Genomic DNA, 13,410 nt, shown 5'->3' with positions numbered 1-13,410 from the left:
TTTTACTGTTGCAATTGATTGAAAATATGCTCTATCACTTGGCACTTACACCTGCCCTCTAGCTGAAAATCACGTACCGGAAAGATGCTCGGAGTCTGAATCGGACCGATGTGAGAGTTCACGCTCTTGGTGGGGATACCGCCAACTAAGCTAATTTACGGTCTTGGTGTGGTTCTGATATTGGTTTTGAAAGTAAAACTACTGTGCCAGAGCTGGATTGAGACTCAATGGGACCCTAGGCAAGGTATTGTTTTGGGCCCCTTTTATCTGACACAATAGCCAGTGTATCCAGGTGAATATTTGAATAAATTAAGTAGTAGAATGGGACAAATCCCCCAAGGACATTTCAGGTTGGTATTACCACACTGCACCAGTTGAGGCCTGCTAGAAAAATCCCCTCTTGTATCCTCCGCAACCGGGATGACCTGGGTTAGAACTCCCACCTCATTAAGCTGGTGTTTTTTTACTTATTTTTTTATTTTACATATGCTGTTCAACTTTAGTAGCCGGGCAGCAGTAATATCACAACTGAGTAAGATGGTGTGCATTAGGGTTTACATAATTGTGTCATTTCTCAACATTCCTCCTACTCTTTGCGGAATGCTGCAAGTCTCTAACTTGCTGCTGATTGTTACTCTCTACTGCTTTATGTCATGGCTGTCATTGGATTAGTAAACTACCTTGTAATAAGTGGTGCTGTGTTTTAAAAGCATTTTATATCTTTGTATAAGGATTCCTAGTCCTAGGAAAGGTCTTTGAAAAAGTCTCTATAGAAATTATATTTTAGAAATAGGCTATAAAAGTTGTAGTTATTGAACTGCCATACACGTTCGTATCGTTAAGATACAAATAACCAGCCACAAATTGATAAAAAGAAAAATTAATTACTGTTGTGAACTTAGAAATGTAGTGAATAAGAAAAAAATCATTGCAGTATTTTACATACCTGTGTTGGCTACACCATCAGTAAGCAGGATAATTAAGGAAACACTTCTCTCAGGAACCTTTTTAGATTTATGAACTGTATTCAATAGCTCAACAGCCTTCAGTAGAGGATCATTAATGTTTGTTGCTGGAATAAACAATATGTTTCAATAATTAATTACAAAAATTGATATGTATTGTATAGGTTCATTATAAGCAGCAATTGGTGTACTAGTGAACCTGAAACGCTACATAAAAGTGCTTTAACTATGAATTGAATAAAATGTATGTCAGTGAACATATCAAGGTATATATAGGATAGTGCCTTCCAAGCTGAAGTATAAGCACTTTTATTCAGGGTATGACACCTATAATCTATTGTGTGGAGTATGAAGTGAGAGAGCAGGTTTATTTGGGACAAAGGTATGACATTGCACTAGTCACATTAAACACACAAACACACACACACACGTACAAACACACACACACACACATGCTTATACACATATATATATTGTCGCAAGATCAGGTTAGGGATGCCGTTTCCTGGAGTAAATGGCTGCACTACCTATACATCAGTCAAACAATATCAGACCAGTCCAGTGCCTTCATTCAAGTAACCACATCAAGTTTTATTTAACAGCTCCAAAAAATAAACAAAACATAAAAAAGTCCTAGCCTGTCTGGTTTCTAAATAATACAAAAATACCTATTGTCCCACACACACAAAAGCACTTACTGGTAACAAATTGACCTGTTCCCCAGGTAGTGAGAGACTGAGGAAGCAATCTCACGGCTATTTAACAACACCTTACAGGTGCAACTCCTGATTACTAGCAGAGTGTCTAGTAGGTTGAACGCCCTGGAATGCGCCTGCTGAATGGAGCCCGTCCTTCTCTCTTCATTCATAACCCCTGGGACCCACCCTTACACTGGCTTACTGAACCCGGAGCGCTGTTTGAAAACGTACTTGCCACACGACATTAAGAGAAAAGTTAGGTATTCAGATGATTGTCTGCAAGGCAAGGGATCAGATTTGTACAGCAGTGCACCTAGCTTAAAGATATACAGGTGGAGGATATATGAGTGACAAAGTAAGGAGTGTGATTCAACTATATTTTCAGGTGGTTTGGATGCATTTTCTCCCACAGTTAGCAGCTGACATGGTGTGGCTGCAGTGAGACTGATCAAACAGAGCACCTGAAGAGACCTCCTCTAAAAAGACAAGGTGAGAGTGTCAGCTGTTCTTCAAACCAGAGAAGTGTAGTTTTTAAGCCTCAATTATCCATTATGCAGGGAGATTGATGCCAATCAAGTTTGCTGGTGAATAGGGAGTTGGTCACTGTTAAACTTAGCAAAATGGTATGGGATATTGTGTTGGGAACTACTTTGCCATCCTTAGAAGAAAAGTGCAAAATAAGAACAAAACGTTTTTGTGTGTGTGTCATTGGAAGGTGGCTTGTATCAGAAGGAGGATGCTTAGGAAGGCAAATTTCCACTTCCTAACCCACGTAGAAATTAACAAATTAACATGGAGGAAGTTTGAGAGACCTTGTGAATGTGGCCGCTGCACAGCAAAAGCATCAGACAACTTTTGAGAGAGTTACAAAAAGTACTGATTTGGCTCCTGCAGTTTGGGCTGAGAGGCTGGCGCCATATCTAACTGGTAAAGATCAACAAACTTATACGGATCTGGATGAGGACTGGGGCTCAACTATCCAAGCTTAAAATCTAAGTTATTAGCATGCATTGGGGTTTCATGAAGGGTACTATAACAAAGAAAAAACAGTCAGAGCACAATTATCAGAGCTTTCCAAAGTTTTTAAAAAAAATGGCTGCAGCCTGTTATGTCCGTATTATCGCTATCAATAAATATTGTCCAATGCTATTAAGGTGGTTCCAACCTACAACGAGATTTAATAGCAAAATATAGCAGAATTAATGCAAACTCTGATGAAGTATAAGAAGGTATAACAAAATACAAGACAGTATAACCGAATACTTTACACAAGCTCCCCTGGATCCAAGTACAGCTTCAATCTTGAAGTTTGCAGTCAAAGAGGCTGTTACTGAACCAGGCACTTGCTTATATATAGTTTGAGTTAACAAAAAAACAGTGATGATGTCACAATGTACACAAAGATAAACTAAACTCTTTCTTCATTGGTTTAGGGTGTAAGATAGTCAAGTACAATGCAGATCATAGATCAGTTCAAAGGATTCCTCTCCAAAGGTGGGGGCAAGTCATTTCATTTGCTGAACACATGTCTTGCCTGAGGGAACAGATTCAAGCTGGTTTGAACTAATCCTTTTGACAAAGTATTTTTGAGTATGAATCTTATATTAATCATAAATAGCGATCGCTATGTATGATCACTTCTCCGATGGTACCGGCTTTTCAGCTGGTAAAAGGTGGATTAATATAAGACCAAACACCATACATTTCTTTGGACCTGAACCATATATACCTTTAATGTAGATTTATCTTTGTATAAATAGGTCTTACTAACAAAATTATGTGTGTTGGAACTTTATTAATAGTGAACTATTTACAAATGTACGTGTGAATGTCACTGTATTTGCTGTGTCTTCCTATGAGATTGCGTTTTTAACATTCGTTAGCTGGTGCATATGAATCGCAATCGCACAGCATTCTATAATAACCAATATTTATTAATTTAAAATGACTTCAGCCAATTATTCAATTTCGACAAGCCAGACGTAAATTCGCCTATTCGTATTATTGAAGGTTTGGCAATAGAACGCTGCATATTACTGTCATATTATCACTTTTAAAGCGGCAATGCCGGGTCTCATCTAAGTTAAGTGTTAGTGTTAGGTTTAGGGTCAGGGATCGGGTTAGGGCTAGGGATCAGGTTAAGGTTAGTGATCAGGTTAGGGTTAGGGTTAGGGATTGGGAACCGGCATTGCTGCTTTAAAAACACTAATATGATGGTCGTCATTTTAAATTACTTAAAAAGGCCGTGCCGCGATTAAATGCCTTCGGAATTTAGCAGAACAGTGTTGGATACTTGACTTGTCATTATTGAGGTAAGTCTAGAGTTACTGTTGGTCATGTCACCATCGTACAATTCATGTTGTTAAAATAAGTGTCGGTGTTATAAGTGCCAGGTAATTGTACCCAACCCATTGAAGTAGATGTTCACAAAGTTAATATTGTAGAAGAAGATTTAGGGCCGCCGCGGTGATTAAAGCTACAGTTTCTGGTGATAACAACTCATAACAATGAAGTCAGGGGTTTTGGCCAGGCAATGTGAGCATTCAGGGTACACAATGTATAACACAATTATTTACTGTGTCTAGGGCAGCAAACATTATATATACATACTCCAGTATATCAACCCCTTAATATGAGAATCAGACTTCCATGTCTATGTATAAATACAAATATATGTCGTTATGCAGAAATGAAATAACTTACACATATCTTGTGATAAACCTCTAAAACTAATCAACAGTGACTGTGCAGAGGGAAATAATTTTTTTAACTGATAAAATTACTTACAGCCACCACTATCGATAGAGTTGATAAACCGTTTGGCCTCTTCAAGGTTCTCTGGAGTCGCTTTCACTAAGGAATCTTTCCACACTTTAATCGCATGGTCAAACAGTATGAAATTTATGTAATCATACTCCGCAGTGTCGTTCAGAATTGTAAGCAGTGATTCTTTTGTCTAAATTAAGATGCATATGTTAAGTATATAGAAAGTAGAAAGCCTTGTAATTGCCATATACTGTATATAAAGTTAAGATGATTCTCATAATGGCTATGTACCAGACAATTTTTCCTTCACGTTTCATTTATGGGACTTCAGGAAGAACTTTTTCAAGATCCCCGTCCCTCCCTGTTCAATGTATACTCAAGAGCTCCATCATTTGCCACCATTTGCTGTCATATGTGTTTATCACTCTTATGAATGTCTCTGTGGATTGTTTGTAAGTGAAACAATAAACCCAAATTTCAGTTTAGAAAATGTGCACAAATCGGAACAATTTGCAAACCAGACCTGATTAGGATGATCAAAAATGCCCTCAATAGGTGGTAGTGGTGTCATCGGCACCACCAATGCCAACAGAGTTCAGAACTACAAAATAACCCGGAAAACAATAATAGCGGCAAGATGACAATATGGACTTACCATATACCAGCACTTCCTCTGTCCAGCAGGTTTAATCATGTACAAATGAAAAATGCGACTGTCATCCATATCTACATAAAGAAATTACGTAATTTCTAATAGACACAGTGGAAATGGTGATTTTGAAGCGGCAATGGCCAGACCCACCGCCTGGATTACACTATATAGGCGGTGGGTCCGGCCATTCCCTATTTGCGCTATTATCAGGGGCGGGCTGGATCGGGGGGCAGTCTAGAGGCTGTTCGGGCCGGCCACCGCCCCCCCCCCCCCCCCCCGGTGGATGAAATAATCGCGTGTCACGTGATGCGGCCGCCTGTACGCTCCCCGGGCCAAAACCTGCCAGCCCGCGCCTGGCTATTATTGTTTTCGGGGTTATTTTGCAGTTCTAAACTCTGTTGGCATTGGTGGTGCCATTAATCCATTCCACACCCCCCTCAATAGCATCAGTAAAATGAACAGAAAGGATTCAATTGCAACACAACAGTCACCATCACATAACCAAAATGCCATGTGGTCAATTTATCACAAACAATAAGCAGCTGTATCATTTATGCAGTGTGGTAGCAGCAGTTAAATGTGGTTATTTTGAAGTGAAATGTATTTATGAAGCATTGTGAAACAAATTGATTTTATTGGGATAACCTATTGGCAAAACATATGGGCCGATGTCTGTTTTAGGTGTCAGCGGAATGTGAGAAGAATGTTAGGTCGCACGTTTGCAAACTTAACCAGGAACATTAGTTTATTTGTAATACAGGATACACAGAATGCAGTGAAGTAACTTGTATGCAGGGAACAGTATATATAAATATACCTTGCAGTTGGTGAACACAGTTAAACTGTAAATTGATAAAGGTATTTCCAGATGTAATCTCATGAGGCACTATGTACTACACAGCCGTGTACTACAGTCATGGCCGAAAGTTTTGAGAATAACAAAAATATTGGTTTTCACAAAGTTTGCTGCTTCAGTGTGTTTAGACCTTTTTGTCAGATGTTGCTATGGTATACTGAAGTAAAATTACAAGCATTTCATAAGTGTCAAAGGCTATTATTGACAATACATTCAATGTATGCAAAGAGTCAATATTTGCAGTGTTGACCCTTCTTTTTGAAGACCTCTGCAATTCGCTCAGGCATGCTGTCAATCAACTTCTGGGCCACATATTGACTTATGGCCACCCATTCTTGCCTAATAAATGCTTGGAGTTTGTCAGAATTTGTGGGTTTTTGTTTGTCCACCCGCCTCTTGAGGATTGACCACAAGTTCTCAGTGGGATTTAGATCTGGGGAGTTTCCTGGTCATGTACTCAAAATTTTGATGTCTTGATCCCTGAGCCACTTAGTTATCCCTTTTGCCTTATGGCAAGGTGCTCCATCATGCTGGAAAAGGCAATGTTCATCACCAAACTGCTCTTGGATGGTTGGGAGAAGGTGCTCTTGGAGGAAGTTTTGGTACCATTCATTATTCATGGCTGTGTTCTTAGGCAAAATTGTGAGTGAGCCCACTCCCACCAGTGCAGAGCTTTCTCAGGAATGGCAGAAGGCAGGTGTGAGTGCATCTGCACGCACAATGAAGCGAAGACTTTTGGAGGGTGACCTGGTGTCAAGAAGGCCAGCAAGAAACCATTTCTCTACAGGTAAAACATCAGGGACAGACTGATATTCTGTAAAAGGTACAGGGATTGGACTGCTGAGGACTGGGGTAAAGTCATTTTCTCTGATTAATTCTCTTTCAGATTGTTTGGGGCATCTGGAAAAACCACGTGTCTGGAGAAGGGTTGGTTGCCTCTGTGGGTATCAAACAGATTTTTTTGCCCCTCCATAGAGGCACCAGGCCTTAGCTGACCAGTGGGCTCTGGTTTTTACTATGGTAGGGGCATTCCATGCTTTTGGACTCATTGTTATAGAGTAACCCAGCCAAAGCTGTCTAGCACTGTGGTTTGCTGGGGATCTGGGGAGTAGAGCATGCAATCTATATTAATTATTTATTGATTTTTACTTTAAACATGGGAACTTTATTAGAGGTTGAAATTTGGTCTATGTGAAGCTTTTGGCTATAATGCTCAGAGTGTGTATAGAAGTGCGCTTCTGTGTGGAATTATAAAATGGAGGAGCAAAATGGGCTCAATTAAAAGTATAGGATGTGCTCACAGCTTGTGCAAAATTTATGCCCCTTTGTGGAGTGGAATTGTACCCATGACAAAATAAAAAGCACCTGGGCATGCATGAAATGGGTGTGTAAAAGGGTTAATCAATACAAAACACCCTGTGTTATCTAAAATTGAATAACCACTCCCCTGAAAATCTATTTGACACTCAATATAAAAAAATACCACCACTAACAGTTAACTTAAAAGCTGACATTCTTTTCAAAGCACAATCACAACCTAATTTAACAATGCAAACTAAACAATTCCCTGCAGAAATGTACCTTTACACAAGCCAAGAACTTCTGATACATGCATTCTTTAATAGCACAAAAAGACAGAACTTTAGTAAATGGGATCAATATGAAAAGAAAGTCAAAACGCTTATTGAAATAAAAAATTATAACAACTGACAATATAACAATGAAATATGAATGCAAAACAGTTTTAAAATAAAATGTAAATAAAACACAGAAACTTCAAAACTATACTCATGTTCTTTGTGGCCTAATCTGTGCCCCAAGGAAAGGAAATTACAATGTGGACAATTTCCCAGAAAATAAGAATTTTCAATATCTTTTGTTGTTTAAATAACCATTTTCCCTCTGTCCATATTCCCTTCCTTTGTGACATAGGAGCAGGTTAGACCTCAGGCTGACCAATCAGACTTTAAATGGTTTGTGGTCTTCTTTCTTCCAGAATGTTTCTATTCAGTGTTCAAAAATATACTATAACCGCTTATGGAATATAGCAAAAATTGGTATGGTGCCAATGCATTGGTAGGAACCATCTCTTTTAGTAGATAGCAATAAAATTACATTATGTTGATGGCCAAGGAAGGTATGGCATCTTGCTGCTATGAAAGGTCGCATTTGACATAGTTCGTCAAGCAAGATGACCCAATATGAAGCTCCATAGGAATTTTCCCAAATATGTATGGATATAATTATAACTTTGATCTTGGGCCACACACTCGTTTCCTCCTACAATCTAAAACTTACTGGTAGGTTTATTTGCTTCTAACAAAATTAGCCCTAATTTGTGTGTTTTTATGTGTGCCTATGTGTGTGTGTGTTTGTATCGTAGGGAATTTAGAATGTGGGGTAGGGGCTGATGTGGATGATTAAATATTCTCTCTACAGCAATATAAATAAATGACAATGATAATAATGACAAACATAATAAATGGTGAAGTATAGTTAATGGTAGTATCAATAATAATCTCAGATGTCAAATAAGGTGGTAATCAGAAGTACATGGTAGAAAGTTTATTAAAAATTCATACCATGTGTTTCTGATCACTCTCTTACTTGAAAGATGAGATTATTGTTTGTGTTACCATTACAGATAAGCAATTTCTAATGAAATATTCTAGTATGTTTGTAGTAAATAGTAGGCACACTAAAAGATACTTTGCAGTTTGGGCACCTCTTTCACACTTTTGTAAGTGCTAAAAATATAAGAGTTCTTTGTCCTGAAAAGTTTAATGTCACAGCAAACACACTACAATTAATGTAACAATGTGCTTATCTTACCTGTTTCAATTTTGTATACGCCATTGATCCGCTTCTATCTACGACGTAAATAACATTTTTTGGTACACCAGTCAATTTAGTGGGCGCAAAAAAGTGAACAAAATATCCATTGACAATCTAAAATAAAAAATAACCATTACAAATATATTTTAATTCTGGCTAGAAAAACAAAATGCACAGACAATAAAAAGGCAATACTAAAAGGATATAATACGGCAACCGACTGACTAATCAATTGTGGCCACATTTGCTGAACTTAATATTTGTTTCTGGTACTGACATCACAGAGAGGTTTTCCTCCGAATGGTCACTTTGCATTGTCACTACTGGGTGCAGTAACAAGTGGCAGTGTCATTGGTTATAGCACTCCGCTGCTGCTCTGCCAGTGAAGTCCAGCAGCAAATACAAGTTCCCTGCAGGGAGGAGTAAGGGGAAAGTCTACCACTAATGATAGGGCCGATGATGGGAGCAATCCTGAGATGTTGTTTGCAATCAGTGGTTTGCAGCAGTACAGATACAACTGCAGTCCTTCTTAAATAGGCTACCCCATGTTACAAAGTTGTAGTTGGTTTGTGAGAATCATCATTGGGTTGTATTTGGATAAACACAAAAAGTGCAATTATTCTAAAGCATTAATATATATACAGTATGAACAGAAATAAATGGTGAATTGTACTTTTGTCTTATATTCATCTCAAGTTCCAATCGCTTAAGCATGTATCAAGATAACAGCTTTGCTTCAAAGTTCTAAAATATATCATCCATTTTCATTTTCAACAGTAATATATTAAACGCCAATGAGCTGATTCCATCACACTGTTCTAAACCCTAAATACCTTTAAATAATGACTCACATAATGAACCTGAAATAAATCACACGGACACAGTAATAAATTTTGGCGAACTAAGGTCACAGTTTATTAATTAGTTAGAAATTGTAGAGGTGGCAACGAAAGTGGATCCAGGCAGGCTACCAGTCAAAATGAATTTTATCAGAATATTTTAAAAGGGGGTGGCCAGCCGGCCCAAATATCCCTACACAAACCATACGACGTCAGAAAGACTCCACCCCCTCTGGCCTCACGGGTAGTCATACTAAAATGATACCCAGGGCACCTACAAAGGTGACCCTCTAAAGAGACAGAATCGAAGGGAGGATGACTCCTGCGGCGAACCCAACTAACTGCGCCCTGTATTAACCGCTGCCTGCACCGCTTTTCCGCCTACTGTGCCTCAACTGAATGCAGAAAGAGAAGAACGGTTAGAACACATAACACGTACTAACATAAACTACATATAACATAAAACAGGGGTGGGAGCGCGGGTGTTCCACGAGAAGAAAGAAAGAGCACACCTCTTCACACTGGATCAGCAAGTCTCCAGACTCCACCCCAGCCACCTCATTGGCCCAGGAAAACTTACCAATTTAACCCTTTAGGATAAACAATCAGTGTGCCTTACACAAGCCCGACGTTTAACTATGCACCTCCCTATTCAGGTCCTCGCTTTTCCTAGTATTAGTTCTACGTTAGTAATTATATTTTGATGCTTTCTATTTACAATCAGACTGCATTTTCTCATGTTGACATGAATTAAACTATTGACAGAATGTATTTTTATGGAAATCTGAAACTTTCCAAAAAATAGAACTCACCTGTATGCTCCCAGGAGATTCTTTATTAACATTATACGTCACAGTAAAGTCCCCATTCAGTAGAGTAGTTGAACAGTTAGCACAAGAACGTTGCTGATCTATCGTGGGTTTAAAAGAGGCATGGCCCTAAAAGCAAAATATAAATAACTCAATCATCTACTTGTGAATACCATAAAAACAATTACTATGTGCAATTTAATGATTAACTTGCCATACGCTCTGTACAAGTAGGATGTTATGCAAAATTTTCGATAGCAGGTATGCAACCTATGGCTCTCTAATTGTTGATGATCTAGAAGACCCATCATCCACAACAGCTGTTGACAGATTGTCTAAGCCTGACCAAGTGTGTCACAATATAATTTATGGGAAAATATCCACCATGACCCATCTAGATTATTATGAATGAAAGTAAAGTTGTGTCTAAACCTAAAAGTATCAAAATTACACACAAAATAAAAGAAGCTATAAGGGAAGTTCCCAACAGGTAAATGATTTATTATATTTCCTGTAAAGACTAAGATGTTACCTTGTCTCCAGAAAAAGATGTTTTGATGGCTGGCAGCAAGTCATTTGTTATGAAAGACGCTTGAGCATCTAAAAAGCTGATGCCTTGTGGCTCATGTACATCAACTTCAATCTGAAATGTAAGATACAGAGAATGGAAATGTTACTTGTTTAAAGAAGTTATATTTATCATGTGTTCTCCTTTTTCTTCAGTGACACCAATTTAAATATAAACTCAATTTTTATTGATATAAAGGGAAAATATATTGAAAATAAAAACAATACTTATTTTGAAAACACAATAATGGAAACTATTTTCCAAACATTTAAAAATTGACCTTTGCTTTTACAAACACTTCCCTGGAATCCCCTTTCTTATTCGCTAGTTTAGAAGTGTTCCTCATAGTAACTGTAGGAAGAAACACTTGGGGACTGATGAATAGTTGGACACATTTGCTCCCCTAACATTAGTAGAATAGATGTAATCAAGAAAAAAACATATTTATCAGACACTTTTCATGATGCATTTAGCACTTCAACCCTAGCATATGTGTTTTCTTCAGGAACAAGAAGTGTGGAAACTTATGTACCACTATAGCGTACTGTAGATGTGGATTAACAGTAATAAAGACGACTTTCGCATTACTCTATTTGTACACAATGTAATCATGTAATGAATTATATATGCAAAATAGATTATTGTCTTTAAACTGTCATTATAAAAATGTGAAAGTCATGTTTACCATTTAAAATTTTATTAAATACAAACATAAATACTAATTAACTTAAATTAAGTAACATTAAACTACAAACATCTATAAAAAGCAAATGGGAATCATCTTTCTTGCCAAAGTTCAAGTGGAAATATCAATTTAGTAACATGAATATACAGCTGCAACTTCACAGCAGCCACACTAATAAATCCGCTAGTGGGGTCAATCTGCAATCAGCTAGTCAAAAGCTGCTATATAGTGCTGATGATTGTCATCATCATCATTGCATATAGTTCCTTCCAGTACCTGCAGGAGATAGGGTATCTGGCATGTGTGTGTCTGCATCCAAGTCGCAATTACATGAACACACCCTTACAATAGTCTGCCTACAGTCACCCACCACTTTTCTTCCCCTATACTGTCTTTCCAGTTGTAAGTGGTGGCAATTGAAATTTGCAACAAAATCTGGATAATCATGTATACGCATCTCCAGTGCATGTAATAGGAGAGTTGTGCATATTAAATATGTTATTATGTGCATTGTATTCCTGTATATTGTTCCTAGATAGTCATGAAAATCACACATCCACCTCTCACACTTTTCCTAATAAGAATCTTCAGTTCTTTTCAATACTTTAATTAATCTAAAACCCTCACCGAGTTCTCTGTATAATAGTTATTGTATCAAAGCTGTATAAAAACTGTAATCACAATTCAGATATATATATGTATGAAATAGTGTCATGAGCCAGCACTCACCTGAGTATGTGTGATGTGTGTGTGACAAAGGGTTAATCAAAAACAACCACGTTGTCTGTTTAAAAGTGATTAAAGCTTTCCCTGTCTATCCCACACACTAGCTCTACCTTACCTAATTATGCCACCACCAAGGTTTTTTGTAAAGAGCTGATAGTCTTACACAGGAAGCCTTTGGTTCTCCCTTTAAACTTATTTACTTTTATAAGAGTTATCATAAACCAAATTATCTTCTCTGTGTTAGGAACCCCTCAAACCGGTACGGCAAAACCCGGAGTCTGCTCTGAGAGTCTGGTATTCACTGTTGCCCCTAGTGGTGGGGACAGACTTGGCTGTAGACTAACAGAGGGTCATGAGATGCGTACCGGCTGGAGAGAACCCAGAAAGGCAGAATGAAGTCCAGGCAAGGGTCGAGGGCCGTCAGCAGACAGAGTATCCAATAGACAAGCCGTGGTCAGAGGTCACAGGCAGAACAGCAGCGTAAGAGTCCAGGCAGAAGGTCAAGGGGCACAGGCAATCAATCGTAGTCAGTTAACAAGGCAAGGGTCAGCAACAATTATCAGAATAGAATTCAAACAGAGAGTGAGGGACACAGGAGGCTCAGTATGTAGCAAGCAGGAACTATAACCGGCAGGAAGGCTTTGCCCCTTCCTGCCTTAAATAGCAGCATGGCCCAATGGGAGAGAGGCAGTCCCAGGGGAGGTAATTATCCAGCTGGCCCCTTTCATGCTGTCCTAAATGCCAGAGCGCAGCGCTGCACAATGAAAGCGTCCCGACCGTTGCCTTAGAAAGTGTGTGTAAATACAAATTAGTTTTTTATTGCTTCTTTTCAAACACTTTTGGTCAAGGTTTATTTACATTGGCCTAAATTTATCAGAATACCCTACAAAGAAGATATTACCTCCACACAACAGGTCATAAGTTTCCCATCATTTGTATACCAAACATGGTTCCTGAAGGTATGATATTTGAGAAAATATGACATTTTCCTGTGTCCTTATTCCCCTTCAT

General features: G+C 38.4%; 1 protein-coding gene across 1 annotated transcript in view; it reads right to left on the bottom strand.

Annotated features, from left to right (window-relative positions):
- Positions 1-13,410, bottom strand: part of LOC142099560 (inter-alpha-trypsin inhibitor heavy chain H3-like) — a 122,346-nt gene that overhangs the window by 64,135 nt on the left and 44,801 nt on the right. Inside the window, exons 6-10 of the mRNA XM_075183107.1 lie at positions 10,953-11,063; positions 10,424-10,549; positions 8,770-8,886; positions 4,451-4,619; positions 947-1,072 (exon numbers count right to left, since the gene is read on the bottom strand). Of these exons, the coding sequence (XP_075039208.1) occupies positions 947-1,072; positions 4,451-4,619; positions 8,770-8,886; positions 10,424-10,549; positions 10,953-11,063 (649 nt within the window). The remainder of the gene's footprint in view (positions 1-946; positions 1,073-4,450; positions 4,620-8,769; positions 8,887-10,423; positions 10,550-10,952; positions 11,064-13,410) is intronic.

This window comes from Mixophyes fleayi, chromosome 8, assembly GCF_038048845.1.
Source record: "Mixophyes fleayi isolate aMixFle1 chromosome 8, aMixFle1.hap1, whole genome shotgun sequence".
NCBI lineage: Eukaryota > Metazoa > Chordata > Amphibia > Anura > Limnodynastidae > Mixophyes > Mixophyes fleayi.
Note: the sequence above shows the minus strand (reverse complement) of the source record. Positions and strands in the feature narration are given on the sequence as shown.